General features: G+C 45.4%; 1 protein-coding gene across 30 annotated transcripts in view; it reads right to left on the minus strand.

Annotated features, from left to right (window-relative positions):
- Positions 1-14457, minus strand: part of WWOX (WW domain containing oxidoreductase) — a 944020-nt gene that overhangs the window by 884061 nt on the left and 45502 nt on the right. For 29 of the 30 annotated variants that reach the window (XM_047710164.1, XM_047710181.1, XM_047710180.1 and 26 more), the window contains exon 5: positions 3383-3489. In XM_047710164.1, coding sequence (XP_047566120.1) covers positions 3383-3489 — 107 coding nt within the window. Of the gene's footprint in view, positions 1-1313; positions 1350-3382; positions 3490-14457 lie in introns of those variants that run through there. The other variant, XM_047710191.1, reaches the window with a different exon arrangement.

The following is a 14457-nucleotide window of genomic DNA, read 5'->3' on the forward strand; positions in this document are numbered from 1 at the left end:
GTGAGGGCAGCTCGACGCGGATCACAAAGGCAGGTTCACACACACTTGACACTATGATGATGGTGCAATGACTCGAAATGGCTTTTGGTACCACATCTGAGCTTCCGTAATCATAATCTAGGGGATGAGGAAATGGTATAACGGTGCTCACAGGGAACAAGGGAACAGATGAGATATGATAAAGAGATTAGTCTACAACCTACAAAATTTGATTTAAATGTCTGAAACGCCATGCAAGTGTTAGTTTTGTTTTTGTTTCCATTTCCTTAACTCATGCGTCTGGCAGTGAATATCCTGGAGTAACTCTTCCTCCGAGAGCACTGCTGGCCAGATGACGTCAAGTGACTGACACTACAGAATGAAAGCAGGCGAGGATGCATGTGTCATCTCAAAGTGACTCCCAGAGACCCAAGTACAGCTTCAAATGCAAGAAAGAGAAACTAAATGGTGTGTCTTTATGCTCCTACCACTGAACCTTCTTTGTCGGAGGTGAAGAAACAGAGAAACAAAACAGATGGAAAGGTTTGCTGAGGCCCCACAGGTAAACAGGGAACACCCAGGGCCTCCTGCCTCTCTGCCTCAAACAACGGTTATAACGGGTTTAACACAGATGTACCTGTGCTTATATATAAAGAAGAAAGAAGACAATTTTTAAAATGCATAAACATTTGTGTTTTAGTATTACCTTCCAAGACTGCCTTAAATATTCATATCATTGTACAACATGGTTCTTACAATATCACTAGGGCCACTGAATTCCATTTTTCCCAATTTAAGTATAACATTATATGGGCAAAATGTTACAGGTTTGACACTGTTGCTACATAACTCTCTTGTCTTCCACAGTGACAGTGGGGATAGAAACCGCTACAATCCCCCTAGATGACAACTGGGAAGCTGCTAATAAAACTGTAAATACAAACACGCTTTAAATCAATGGGTCCACTGCTAAGACTCTGCCCTGTGTCACTCATGAAAGCATATTTGAAGGATGCTCACCGCAGCAAAGTTTATACCCAATATGGGGTGAAAATATGGAGACTGAACTTTAAGAAAGCATCATTTGGAACAGCAAAACAATGCCAACAACCTAAAGGTCCACTGAAAGGGAAACTGCTCAGATAAGTTGGAGCATAAGCTCATGACGGAGATTATACAGCAGCCAAAAACAAGGTGGACCTATATGACTGATTAGAAAAGATCTTCCACGGTATTAAGTGGAAAAAAAATCGAAGTATGTAACAACATGTGTATGTCTGCTAGGAGATAAAAGAAATGGTTAATAATATTTACCTTCGAAGAGAAGGACTGGGAGGGACTTCTGCTTTTTATTTTCTACCTTCACGGGCCTGTGTGAAGATTCAGACCCTATGTTACCATCTGTTCCCCTTGTACATCTCTGAAGGTGATTACTACATCACCTAACACAGGTGATTAAACTTAAGCCTTAAAGAGATACTAATACCAGCAGAAGAAAATAGGCCCCATATATTCTTTTTTTTATTTAACTGAAAATTAAAAACCCAGAGAACTCAAGACAAGGGCTCATTTGAAATATATACTGAATTTGAAATATTTCATTTGAAATATACTATAAAAAAGCAGAACAAATCTTCCTTTTCTTAACTTTGATTACTTTTTAGCTTAGAACACCAGACATTTTCCTAAAGGAATCATGGTCTGTTTCTTCTAATGGCAAGAAATCTTCCACAGTGTTCAGAAAACGAAGACATCTTTAATTTAAAAAAAAAAAAAAAAGGAGGGGGTGTGCCTGGGTGGCACGTCTGACTCTTGGTTTTGGCGTAGATTGTGATCTCAGGGTCCTGAGATGGAGCCCCCCTGTTGGGTTCTGCATTCAGTGTGAGGCTTTAGATTCTCTCTGACCCTTGCTCTACCCGTCCTGCTCCTGCTCTCTCGCTCTCTCTCTCTCTTTCAAATAAATAAATAAATAAATCTTTTTTAAAAAGGTAAGAAAACAAAGACAGCCTTGGGAAGGATTGTCAGACATCCTCTATGCTCTGCTCCCAGCCACTGGAGGGTCTCCTCCTCCATATCTCCCTCTTCCTCCCAGGCTCGTGCACACAGCCCATTCCCTCTGCCCAGTCTGACCTTCTCCATCCTCCCCCAGGTCTTTCCTGAGATCTTAGCTCAGTCGCTTCCTTTTCAGAGACTCCCAATGTCCCCCAGCTCCAGGCCTTATCACCACTTTTGGAGTACTAGGTACTAGGTACTTCCTAGTACCTAGTAACACCATTCCAAGTTCACATTGATATTTCTGTGTCTTTGGTTAAACCTGATTTCCACTCTGGGCTGAAAGCTGTACAGAGACAGTATATCCCCCAGTACCTATGACAGGGTTCACATCGTAAACATGTGAATAAATGACAAGCAAATAAATGAACATGGTCTATACTTCACGCCAAAGCCCAGCGACCATTCTACAAAAGTGACTGACCCGGGCCACTCTCTAGATCAGACCCCCTGCTGTCTCCTTCCTCACTGGGTCTGAGGCCATAGGGACACCCCCGCAGCACCTCTGTCACCTCCACCTCTGCCATCTGGCTCTAGCCACACTGGTATCCGTTCTGATCCTGAATCCTCCAGGCACACTCCTACTTCTGTGCCTCAGCACATGCTGTTCCTACCGCTTATAAACCATGTCCCCGGACACTGGCGTAGCTTGCTACTTTACTTCAGTCAAGTCTCATATGAAATGCCACCACTTCAGAGGGTTCTCTGCTAAGTACCCAAGTAAAATGGCCCACATTGTAACTGTTCATCCCTCTCTCTGCTTTACCGCACTTCACTGCATTTATAACAACCCAGCAGTATGTTAAATAATCCCTTACAGTCCATTTCTCCATACATAGGAAGTAAAGCCCAAGGGAGGGCAGGGATTTTGTTCTGTCTGATACTATGTCCTCAGCCTCAAGAGGACCTCAGGCCCTCAATAAATGTTTGTGCACAGACTTACCAGCACCAACATCCACACAGAGAGAGAGAAGTGAAAAGTAAAAAACAGAGATGGTGTTAAAGCCCACTGCTTCCTAATCCTAAAAACCATAAGCATAACAAACTCTTAGCTGCATGCATGGGCATTAACCACATTTTATTTTCTTAATAAATGAGCTGAATGAGTAAACATTCTCAAGCCTCTGACTAATAAAGCAGATGACATTGACAATGAACCATAAACAATGTGTGGATAACAGGCCTGCTGGTCCTCTCATTCATAAAATAAACAAAATGAGTATGACTTTAAAAATAAAGAAAACGTTATTCCAAGAGCAATAAACTTTATGCACTGCACTAAAACTTCCATGTGTTTATCCCAGCATGTGTATCTGACAATTAAAAAAAAAATGGTCAAGGGTTTACTTACCCATTCTCCTAAAATCTGTGACACAGCTTCATTGGCCCTTGTCATATTCCTACAGGCAAGAATCACATGGGCACCATGGAGGGCAAAAGACTTGGCAGTTTCAAACCCTATGGTTTAAAGGAAAGTCAACATTAGAAAACATAATGCAAAACACTGACTCAGCTGAACGGCCTTTACTGAGTACCGCACACACTACCAGAGGGGCTCTCAGCCAGAGGCAATCTGTCCCCTGGTAGACAGGTGCAAATGTCTAGAGACATTTTCAGTGGTCACAACTGGGGACAGGGTGCTACTGGCATCTAGTGTGTAAGGGTCAGGGGTGCAAAAAATACCTTACAAAGCACAAGACAATCCCCCCAACAAAAAAGAATCATCTGGCAATAAATGTCAACACTGTTGATGTTGAGAAAACCTAGCCCAGGAACACACCATCCCCAACGGTGTAGGAAAAACCACAGAAGAGCCCACAGCACAGTCTGCCATATATAACCACTACCTGATGAGTAGATCTGTGTTAAATATAAAGACTAAGTGGGGGGGCGCCTGGGTGGCTCAGGGGGATAAGCTCCTGCCTTCCGCTCAGGTCATGATCTCAGGGTCCTGGGATCGAGCCCCGCATCGGGCTCTCTGCTCAGCAGAGAGCCTGCATCCCCCCCTCTCTGCCTGCCTCTCTGCCTACTTGTGATCTCTGTCAAATAAATAAAATCTTAAAATATATATACATATATATGTATATAATATAAAGACTAAGGACATATAAGGACTCAGATATGGCCACTGCCCTCCAAGAGCTCACAGTCTAATAAGAAAAAACCGGCCTGAAAAGGAAAATAAACATACAACATATTTACTATGCTCTGTGTGATGTGCTCTGTGCCGTGCTACACGTATCCCACAAGGGCGGCCCCCCTCCCACTGGGAGCAATGAGAAGAGCTGGACGAAACCTACACACGTGCACACACACAGCCTTGAAGGCATCAGAGGGACATTATAAGTGAGGATTTGGCGGGTGGGGGGGGCTGGAAAAGCAGAAAAGCCACGAGAGAGGAGCCGGCTTTGGCGTCCCCAGTGCAAGTATTCCTCAAAAATAAAGGTGAACAAATTTTTATTTTTTTTAATTTTTTTTCAAGATTTTATTTATTTGACAGATCAAAAGTAGGCAGAGAGGCAGGCAGAGAGAGAGGAGGAAGCAGGCTCCCTGCCGAGCAGAGCGCCCGATGCGGGGCTCCATCCCAGGACCCTGAGATCATGACCTGAGCCGAAGGCAGCGGCTTAACCCACTGAGCCACCCAGGCGCCCCAAGGTGAATAAATTTTTAAATAAACCAAACCAGACAAACAAAAAGCTAAGAGGCTATGTCACCAGCTATGGGCAGACCTGAACTAGGGGAGAGATTCAAGGGTGCTCTTCAAACAGGAGGAAAAATCGGGAGGGGCAGAAAGTAACAAAGTAATACAAACGATAAGTTTATGGTAAAATCGAAATGACAACAATAGTAGTTTGTAAGTAAGTTTTGGAAAACATAGCAGGATTACTCTGGTGATAATAACAGTGCATAATCTAGGAAAAATTCTATATTTAAAGAAAAGCCTCAAAATGAAAACTCTGCATCTGTTTTTTTTTAACAGAAAGGCTACCAAACGTTTAAGAAAATAAAAACACCGATCTTCCAAAAATTCTTCCACATAATAGAGAAAGAGGAAGTTGTTAACCGTGTGCCTTTGGCTCGGGTCATGATCCCAGGGTCCAGGGTCCTGGGATCGAGCCCACCATTGGGCTCCCTGCTCAGCGGGAAACCTGCTTCTCCCTCTCCCACCCCCACTGCTTATGTTCGCTTTCTTGCTGTCTGTCAAATAAATAAATAAAATCTTAAAAAAAAAATAGAAAAAGAAGAAAAACCCAACATCTTATAAGCCTAAGAACTCTTTGGTCATGAGAAAAGTGTAAATCAAAGATACAATGAGATTGAAAAAAATAGTAAAAAAATTTAAAAGATACAATGTGATACTATTACATAACCATTACTACAATGGCTAAAATTTTTTTAAAAAACTGTTTTTTCAGATGACCAAACCAAATGTTGGCAAAGATGTGGAACAACCAGAACTCTAATGAAATCTAATTTGAGAGCCCGAACCCCACATCGCTACTCTAAGGCACGTCTTCTCTTGTAAGCTGTGCGGGAGACCACACGGAGTACACCAAAACTAATGAATCAGTCCTACTAGAGGGAGCAGCAATGCAATTCCGCCAAAGCCACGTCCGATGACCACAGAAAACTATTTCCAAGATCCTGTTTGCATGTACGAAAAATCAGAGTACCATTATTTTACTGAGATTGCCACGTGAAAGAGTCTAGCAAAATTCATTCCCTCCTATCTTCCATATATCTAATCTTCATGGAGACTAGTCTATTTATATAAACGAGCTCTCAGGGGAAGCCAGCACAGCACAGTGGGAAACTCAAAGTCAGGAGTTTGACACCAATGTCGACCCCAGCTCTAGCTAATTATAAGCGGTGAGTTACACCTTTAAGCCATCAGAAATTCAGAGACCCTTTCTTTTTTTTTTTTTTTTTTAAGATTTTATTTATTTGTCAGAGAGAGAGGGAGAGAGAGCGAGCACAGGCAGACAGAATGGCAGGCAGAGGCAGAGGGAGAAGCAGGCTCCCCGCTGAGCAAGGAGCCCGACTCGGGACTCGATCCCAGGACGCTGGGATCATGACCTGAGCCGAAGGCAGCTGCTTAACCAGCTGAGCCACCCAGGCGTCCCCAGAGACCCTTTCTTAAAATGAGGAGTAAGTAGTAAACACTAGGAGCCCAACAGAACAATAGTAGGTGGAAAACAAGTGTTAATTCCCATTCTTTCCAAAATCTTTGGTGTAAAGTCCTGTGTCTCTTCTCTGACTTGTATGACCTATCAGATACAGCACACTCAGTGTGACTGAAAATTAACACTCTCTCCTCGATCTGCTCCCAGCAGCAGCCCAAGAGCTGACTAGCTCTAACATCAGCCAGAATTTAAGGAAATGACCCACAACAGCCACCATTCTGTTTGTGTGGATACTGGGTCCAGAACGCATGTAAACTTCACTATTGAGATAACTTGAGTTATTTTTCAGATGATGTCCAAGTTCTATATACCAAGATATTCACTCATCGTTACGTAAGGACAACATCCTATACTTGAATCTGATTCTAATATGACGCCCAGAGGATTTCAGTCTAAAACACTTAACATCCATACCAGTTTGCAGCCTCCCTGGTGTAGGTAGTGAAAGTTCATTGCAGCCTGTATCTTTGAGTCACGGAGCAAGAAGACAATAACCTTAAGTTTACTAATTTTGATCCGTGATGCCAATTACACCACTTACCACCATTGGCAAGAAACACCTACATCATTTGGGGAAAAAAGAAAGAAGTAAAACACCAGGTTTTGTAGCCCAGCTCTTCCAAAACTGAATGGGGGCAGGCATAGGACGAAATCTTGCTAACTGATGTGCTACATCAATCAGACTAATGAAATGCTGACAGCCATATGGAAGGAATGCGAAGCGACCAAAAATGACTTCCCCTGCTCCCACAAGATCTTGTTGAGATGGTGGACTCTGCGTCCCTGTGAAATGTCCAGGTCGGAGAAATTCTCAGGAATATTTTTCATCATATTTTCATCAGAGAGTATTAAAAAAAAAAATGATGATGGGAAAGATGGCAGACACAATGCTTGGTCTTTCACGAGCAACCATCCTTCTAAGGGACCGAGAGGGCGCTCAGACAATGCAGGGCCCGGCTGACCCCAGGCTCCATTTACCAGTTTAACTACAAACTCCTTATAATGCGGGCCTTTTTGATCCCTGTGTCCCAGGGGATGAAGGAACACCCAGTAGGATTCAACAAACACGTGCCAAAGGAACGAATGGTTCTTACGGTTGTGAATAGGCTACAACTCCAGACTGCGGCAAAACAATCCAAGTCGTGTCAAACAACACTGGCAGCCCTCTGGCAACAACGAACGAACAACACTGGCAGCCCTCTGGCAACAACGAACGAACACTGATAGCCCTTTTTAAAATAATGAATAAATACTAAGATCCTGCAAAAATGGGGCTCACCGTGTTTTTTAAGGATGCTACCTAGAAATCTGTGGGGAAGAGCATGCGCGTTTCCTTTCAAAGTTTATCTTCCCAAACACACCTGTTTAAGTCACGCTGTCTCAGCTGACAAAATGACATACGGCAAAGGGCTTTTTATTAAGGAAAGGAAGGTGCCCAACGTGATGACAGCGGCGGGCGGCAGCCGCAAGTCGGCAGCCTCTCAGCTCCCCGGAGTCCCAGGCTGCTGCTGGAGTTCATCCCCTCTACCTGAGTCGTGTAAAATGACGCTCTGGCTCTTGGGTCTTCCCTTAGCTGAGCAATGCGTTCCATGCTGCGGGTCTCCTTTTAAAAGCAGTGAGAGCAGCTCCATTTTCTCATCCCTTACAAGTGCCTTTGGAGCCAAAACCAAAGCGTGGATATTTCAAAAGATGAAGGTGGAACAGGAAGGACAATGACACTCTCACAGTAAACCATAGCTCCAGAGTGTGGAGTTTTATGGGGAAAAAAAAGAAAAGAGAGAGGAAAGGAAACAAAAAGAAAGAAAGAAAGAAAAAGAAAAGAAAGTTTAATAATGTTACCTACTGCTAAAGTCTTGGAAAAGCTCATGAGAATAGCATCCCTCATGCTCCTAATTCCACAGCTGATGACCAGTTTAATTAGCTAAATGTAGTAGTGCTGAGCCAATTCTGCAGAGTGCCAAAGTTTGTGCAAAATAATAAAGGCAATGGTTTACTAAATTTAATAACCTGATTCATCTTATAAAAAATTAACTTTATGACAATGTTTAAATTGAACCGGCTTAACTGCATGGAGGTGGCAAGTGCGTTCAGAAGAATATTTAAAGCTAATAATACAAAGAAAACAGAGGACATTCTAAAACAACGGGCAGCATCTGCTTCCCAGCACTTGTTACGTCTGATCCGATCAGGAAGATTAAGTGGCCACCAAGGTTTAATATCTCCATGTCGGGTTTTCAGCTTTGCATAGAAACATTAAAGTACCATAAAAGGGAAAACATATCCCCCGAAAAATATTAAATACCCGCTTTTCTCACACAAGCTTTCATTCTCAAGAATGGCAGTTACAGACTGGTGACCACAGGATAAATCAAACCCACGGCCTGTTTTGTTTAGCTCAAACATTGTTTCCCTCCATCCTTCTCTCCCTCCTTTCCTTCCTCCCCTCTTCCACTTCCCACCCTCTCTTCCTCCCTTCTTTCTTCATAGGAACTAGTGACCAGCATTAAAAACCCAGATTACCTATCTGAGGGTAGACGTCCAACACCTCTGAAAAAGCATACAAGTGGCAGCACTGGGCCCCCATCCCACTGCCACCACCGGCTAGAGTCAAGGTCTGCGCCCTCCTGTCCACCACAGTCACCACTCACACTGCTGACTTCACCTGCCAGACCACTGCAGGCTCCTGATGCTGAGACACCCATTAAACAGGTGACATTCACACTAGAAACAATGCTCCAGCCTTGCCACAAAACCACCACAATCAGAATTTTCACATCCGGATGGTACCACCTCAAAAAATGTGTAATGCTGACCTGCTCAAGATTTGACTAAAACCCTGTCGAGCCCCACTTGGTCAAGCATGGATCAGGACACAAGCTACCCCACGGAAGGCCTGGCAGCTGCGCTCTACCCTACACAAGGAAATGCAGGGGGACAACTCGGAGACCCACAGGAATTGGGATATATGCGGTACACGTTTTAAGACCCACCTTCTTGGCATTTCCCAAATGCCAGAGAGCAGTAGCAGAAACTGTGGGCAGGAGCTATGCTATGACCAGAGGACATAATAAAGAAAGGCTGGGTACACGGCAAGACGAGATCATGGACTGGTGAGAGGCCCGTGTAAAGGAAGAACAGGCAAGCGGACGGGAGACGAACGCCAAGTCCGACAGAAACCGCGGGACGGTGGCAGGCAGCAGGGAGCAGCGCTGTGAATGACAGTAACTGCTCTCAGTGTTCTAACTCTACAATTACATGGCAGACAGCGACACATATTAAATAGTTATAGTCACTACTAGTCTGTCTATTTAAGATGCCTCTGGTGGTCCTGCAGAAGGTGGCTGAGCTGAAGACACTGTAGCCGTGGGACCAGCCAAGCGAATGGGCGCCCTCTGAGGCCGAACAGCTCAGAGAAAAATGAGAAAATAATTTGGGAAGCAAACCTCTCCAGAGCCTGATGACCTCCTGAGTCTCAGTCTGAGGGGGCACCCCAAGTCTCCCAAGACGCCAGCCTGGCCACACGAGAGGCCGGCCACTGGTTGGCTGACCTAAGCACTGACTACAAAGGAGGACTGGGTTTGCGTGTGGTGGTGGAGGGGGCAGAGGGAGCAGGTGACATCCTATCCCCACGGATAGGTGGGGACAGAGTCACAGATTCCACAGGCACAAAGGACACTGGGGTGGGAACCGAGTCCCAACAAAGCTCCCAATCAAGTAGGAGCTAAGAACAAGGCCAGTTCTTTCCCTGGTGCTAGGAAGGCTCCTTCTGGTTTGAGTTTTTTAATTTTCTCCATATTGTGGATTTACTTGGGCAGTGTCCCCATTTACTGTAAATTATGGTTTTAATTATCATTTTTATTAAGATGCCCAAAGGAGTTGGGGCTTACAACACCCGTAATTTCTAATGGGTTGTTATTACTAATTTATAATTGAGAAACGCTGGAGACAAATGTTACTTGTAACTGCACACAATTAAAAGGCCAGGAAGATGGTGATCCCCACCCCCCAACACAACACTAAAGCAATCTTGAGGAAGGAATCAACAAGTTGTGGAACATTCCAGGACTGGCCAACTCCCCCTGCGTGGAGCTCTACCATCAGGTACAGAACAAGAAGAGAAGCCTATCTTTCATCCTGAGTTAAATTTGGGGAAAATTCAAATTTGGGGACAATTTGCACATTAATAAACCACGGCGTTCAGCATCTGCCACATCCTTCCTCTAAGGACAAGGACCATACTTCCCAAACCCATCTGATTCACCTAAATGAAGTTACGGTGACTCAGTGTTGACTGTGACACTGACATCAAATGCTCTGAGGGTGTCTCCGGTCAAGTTCGAGGATACACATTGGCCACCACTGCAAGGTCAACGCCACAAGTGCCGGAACCGGATAACCCACGCCGCTGGTCCTGTGGCTGCCTGACCCACCTGATCGAGCGCGTTTACCTTCCATGCCGTTTCGGTTCTGTAGCTCTGAGTTCCAAAGAGTCAGAAATCACACTCCCTCCATCCTCACTGCAACTGCCAGCTCTTAATAAATTACAAGACCTATCCAGGCCTCTCCAGAGGAAAATAAGTCATAACCAGCCCTGCTTTTAAATGTGTGTCTTATACACAGCTGGCAACAAGTCCCACACAGAGGCTCCCAAACACCCCTCACAAGATCAACAGCCCTCATATATAAATATCTACCAAAGAAAGACACCAATTCGAGAGATGGGGATCCAGAGGTAGGGAAGAGCCCGTTCACGTGGGCTATCTTCTTGATATATGGCCAGGCGTTTGGGGCGGTACAATGCTGAGGCCGGAACTTTTCTAAAACTAAACAATCAATTCCAAGTGACTACCTGGAATCTCTCAGGAGGCAAGACAGACCCCAGACTGCCTACTTGTGGTGCTGCTGGGCTGGCTAAGGAAGCTCTCATCCGACCTGCCAGTGACAGTGCATCCGATTCCCGTGTGTTAGCAATCACAGAGAGAAAAGTGCCCAAAGAGATTGCAATTAACATGGCCCTAGGCAGCCCAGTGAAGACAGACTTAGTAAGGGCACCTCAACGGAGCCGGGACCGTGCAGGTCAGGGTGCCAGCAAACCAGACCACCACATGTATTAATGGTGGGAGGAGCAGGAGAGTGGAATACAAAGTGACTCAACATCTTTGGGGGCAACTGGGCTATCTCCATCCAAGTGTACATGGCCATGCCCTTTCACCCAGTTCTTCCCCATCCAGAAACGAGTCCTACAAATACACCTGCCCATGTGAGCCAACACGCGACAGGAGCGTTCAACAAGCATCGCTTGCAATAGCCAAAAAACAGGAACCCATCCAGACGTCCCATCTGTTAAGGGAAACACATGGCGCATCCAGAGCCAAGGGCCGTGCTGTCATCCAGCAGAACCAGGTGACCCGAGATGGAAAGACAAGGAAACATCTCCTGTTCCATTATGAAGAAAAAAAGAAATCACAGCGCAGGATGGCATACGCAGGTGATCCCCTCGGTGGCGTAAGAAGGGAAGGCGGGTGTGTGTCTCCGGATGTGCTAACACTGGCCCCCTGAGCGCGTGAGCGATCGCTCGGGGGCTGGGAAGACTCACCTGCGTATGCCCACACTGATGCTATTTCCATTTTTAGCACACACGTGTAGAGCATAAGAGTAAGACGCTACAAGGGAATGACAGAATGTATCTAACTGATCATTTATAGGCCTTCACAAATTTTAACAGAGAAAGAGCAAGACAAGTGAGAAAGGAAAGAGAACAGGCCTACTGTATTTTCTGAGCATGCCGGTTTTTAGAGAAGGACCAAAGAAGAAGGAGAGGAGGACGTGGGAGTGCCACTACATGGGGGCTGCCGTGCCAGGGGCTTCAGGAATACGTGCTGTAATTCTGAGGTGCTCTTCACAGCAATGCTCCGACGTGTCACTGTCAGCATCGCACCACTGAGAAAACCAGCAGCCCAGACGCACTGGCACCCACAAGATCAAAGGACAAACAGGAGGTGGTGGCCTGAGTCCAGGGCAGGTGAGTTCAAGCCCCACACTTGCAGGAGCCCCCTGAGGGCAGGAAAAATCCAGCTAGGAACACCACTCACCTGCCCAACCGATGACTGTTCTGTATCTTGTTCCACCGAACGACAGAATCTGATGTGTGTTCTTTATGTCTCTCGTGACATATGTTTCCATTTTTGGCATTTGTATGATCTAAGCCAAACCTTACTAAGCTGTCGTCCTTCTGAGAGAAATGGTCCCCACACCACAGCCTACCAACAACGCCCATTTCTTTTCTGTGTCATCTTGTCAAGGCAAAGGACCTAGGCCTCTTCAGCTACTTGATTATGTAAACGTACTTACTTAATGGAATCTGTCTCCAAACTGTGATGCATTATCAAATTACCTTCTCTTTTATTTAATATTTCATCACAGGGCTTAGAATTAACACCATTCTTTGCTTTCACAAACAGTTCTCTGCGTAAGGCCCACCAGAAGGCATAGCTAATCCGCAGAAATAACGTTTCTTTCCACATTCTCCAAGGTCAACAACGTACAAGTACGGAGTTAACTGAACCCTGCCTCTATGCTTTCAACCAGTGAGTCCTTTTACAAGGGACGGCCGTAACACCCTAGCCTTACAAGTCATGCTCGAGTTTCTTCCTTCACTTCTGAAAAGCTTCAGTGCTGAAGTTTAGGGAGGAGACTCTATGAAGGCCAAGGACAAAGACCTCCCCGCCACTCAAGAAGGAAGTGAGGCCACACTGCATTTTTTAACAAAGCATACATGGTACTTTTACAAACGCAGCCAGATACTCAGGAAGATAACTAACACAGGACGAGACAGAAGAACAAAAAACCAAAGTCTTCCCCATTAAAAAAAAAACACACACACAAAAAAACACTTAAATCCAGCCTATAGGACGAAGAAACATGTGTGACTTGTCAAGGCTCTCGAGGAGACACAGCCTCTTTCACTCGCTGGCACAAACACAGGGGAAGTACACGACGGCTCTAGGATCTCAAACCCAGGACCTGGGTTTGGCCCGTGTTTATGCTCTTCAGAGGGCAAAACTTTTTTTTATCACTAACAAACCACACACACACACACACACACTCACTCACTCACTCACTCACTCCCACGGTGTCTTTAACTCCACACGCACAGCGGTATTAGTAAGAGAACCAAAGTGTCTCTGCTGTTTGCAAGTGGAAAGGTTTACCCTCAAGTTTGGCCTTTTTCTCTTTGATGGATGAATTTATAGCCACTTCAAGAGGAGAGAACCCACTCCGGAATCTGCAAGCACGCGGGATTATGTTACTGGGCAGCTCACTGTTTTCGCAGCTGGGCCGGGATTTCCTTTCAAGACCCAGGTCTCAGTCACTCTGCAGTCTGCTAGAGACAGGCTTCTTTATGATGCAGAGCAAACACGGAGGCCACCGGGGTCCCACGCCACACTTGTCCAGAAAAAAGACCCCTTTCTTTTCGTTTCTCAACAACCAATGGGGCCAGGACCAGCCTATCTCCCAAGGCATTTTCCACTCCTGTCAATTAAGAAGTGGTTAGGAAGGGATTGTTTGAAAGAAGGAAAAAGAAACACACACACACAACTTCTCCATTCCACTGAGAGCTTCCAAAAACGGAAAGCCTGCTACAGCCTGCATCTTCAGTGTGAGCTTTCTAATTCAAGCGCCACACACCGCCCCCGCCGACACTTTTTTTTAAATTTCAGAATGACCTTGGCTCTCACCTTCTAAAAAGTGGCGTATTACTTCGCCTCTTTAAAAAGATTAAATTCTTTACGCTCCCAAAGTCATAGGGAGGTGCTCAGAACACCACGCTGGGAAAATTCAGCCCTTTTTTGAGGCTCCCTTTGGAAGTGTCCAAATAGACTTTCATTCTCCACAGCTTATAGCGTTTTAAGATGCAGCTTCTGGGAAGTATGACTGAGGCTCCACTGTTGAGGCCAGCCGCGGTGGGAGACGGGCCTGCTCACTCTGCTCGCTCCGTCCACCCAGACTGGGCTAGAGTCAGGCACTGCCAATTCCTCCTCACATGGGGACAAACCAGTCGCTGGACTCTACAGCGATGGGTTAGGGAGCAATTATTAAAATGAGACATTTGCTCAAAATGCACAATAAGGAGACAAAGTGTACTGCAGTTCTGAGCAAGCTGAATTAACTGCAAAAACACTTAATTAAGGGGTATCCTTACTTTATAGTCATCAAGGAAAAAGCACCACGGTAATCTATG

The sequence above is a fragment of the Lutra lutra genome, chromosome 17, assembly GCF_902655055.1.
Source record: "Lutra lutra chromosome 17, mLutLut1.2, whole genome shotgun sequence".
Lineage (NCBI taxonomy): Eukaryota > Metazoa > Chordata > Mammalia > Carnivora > Mustelidae > Lutra > Lutra lutra.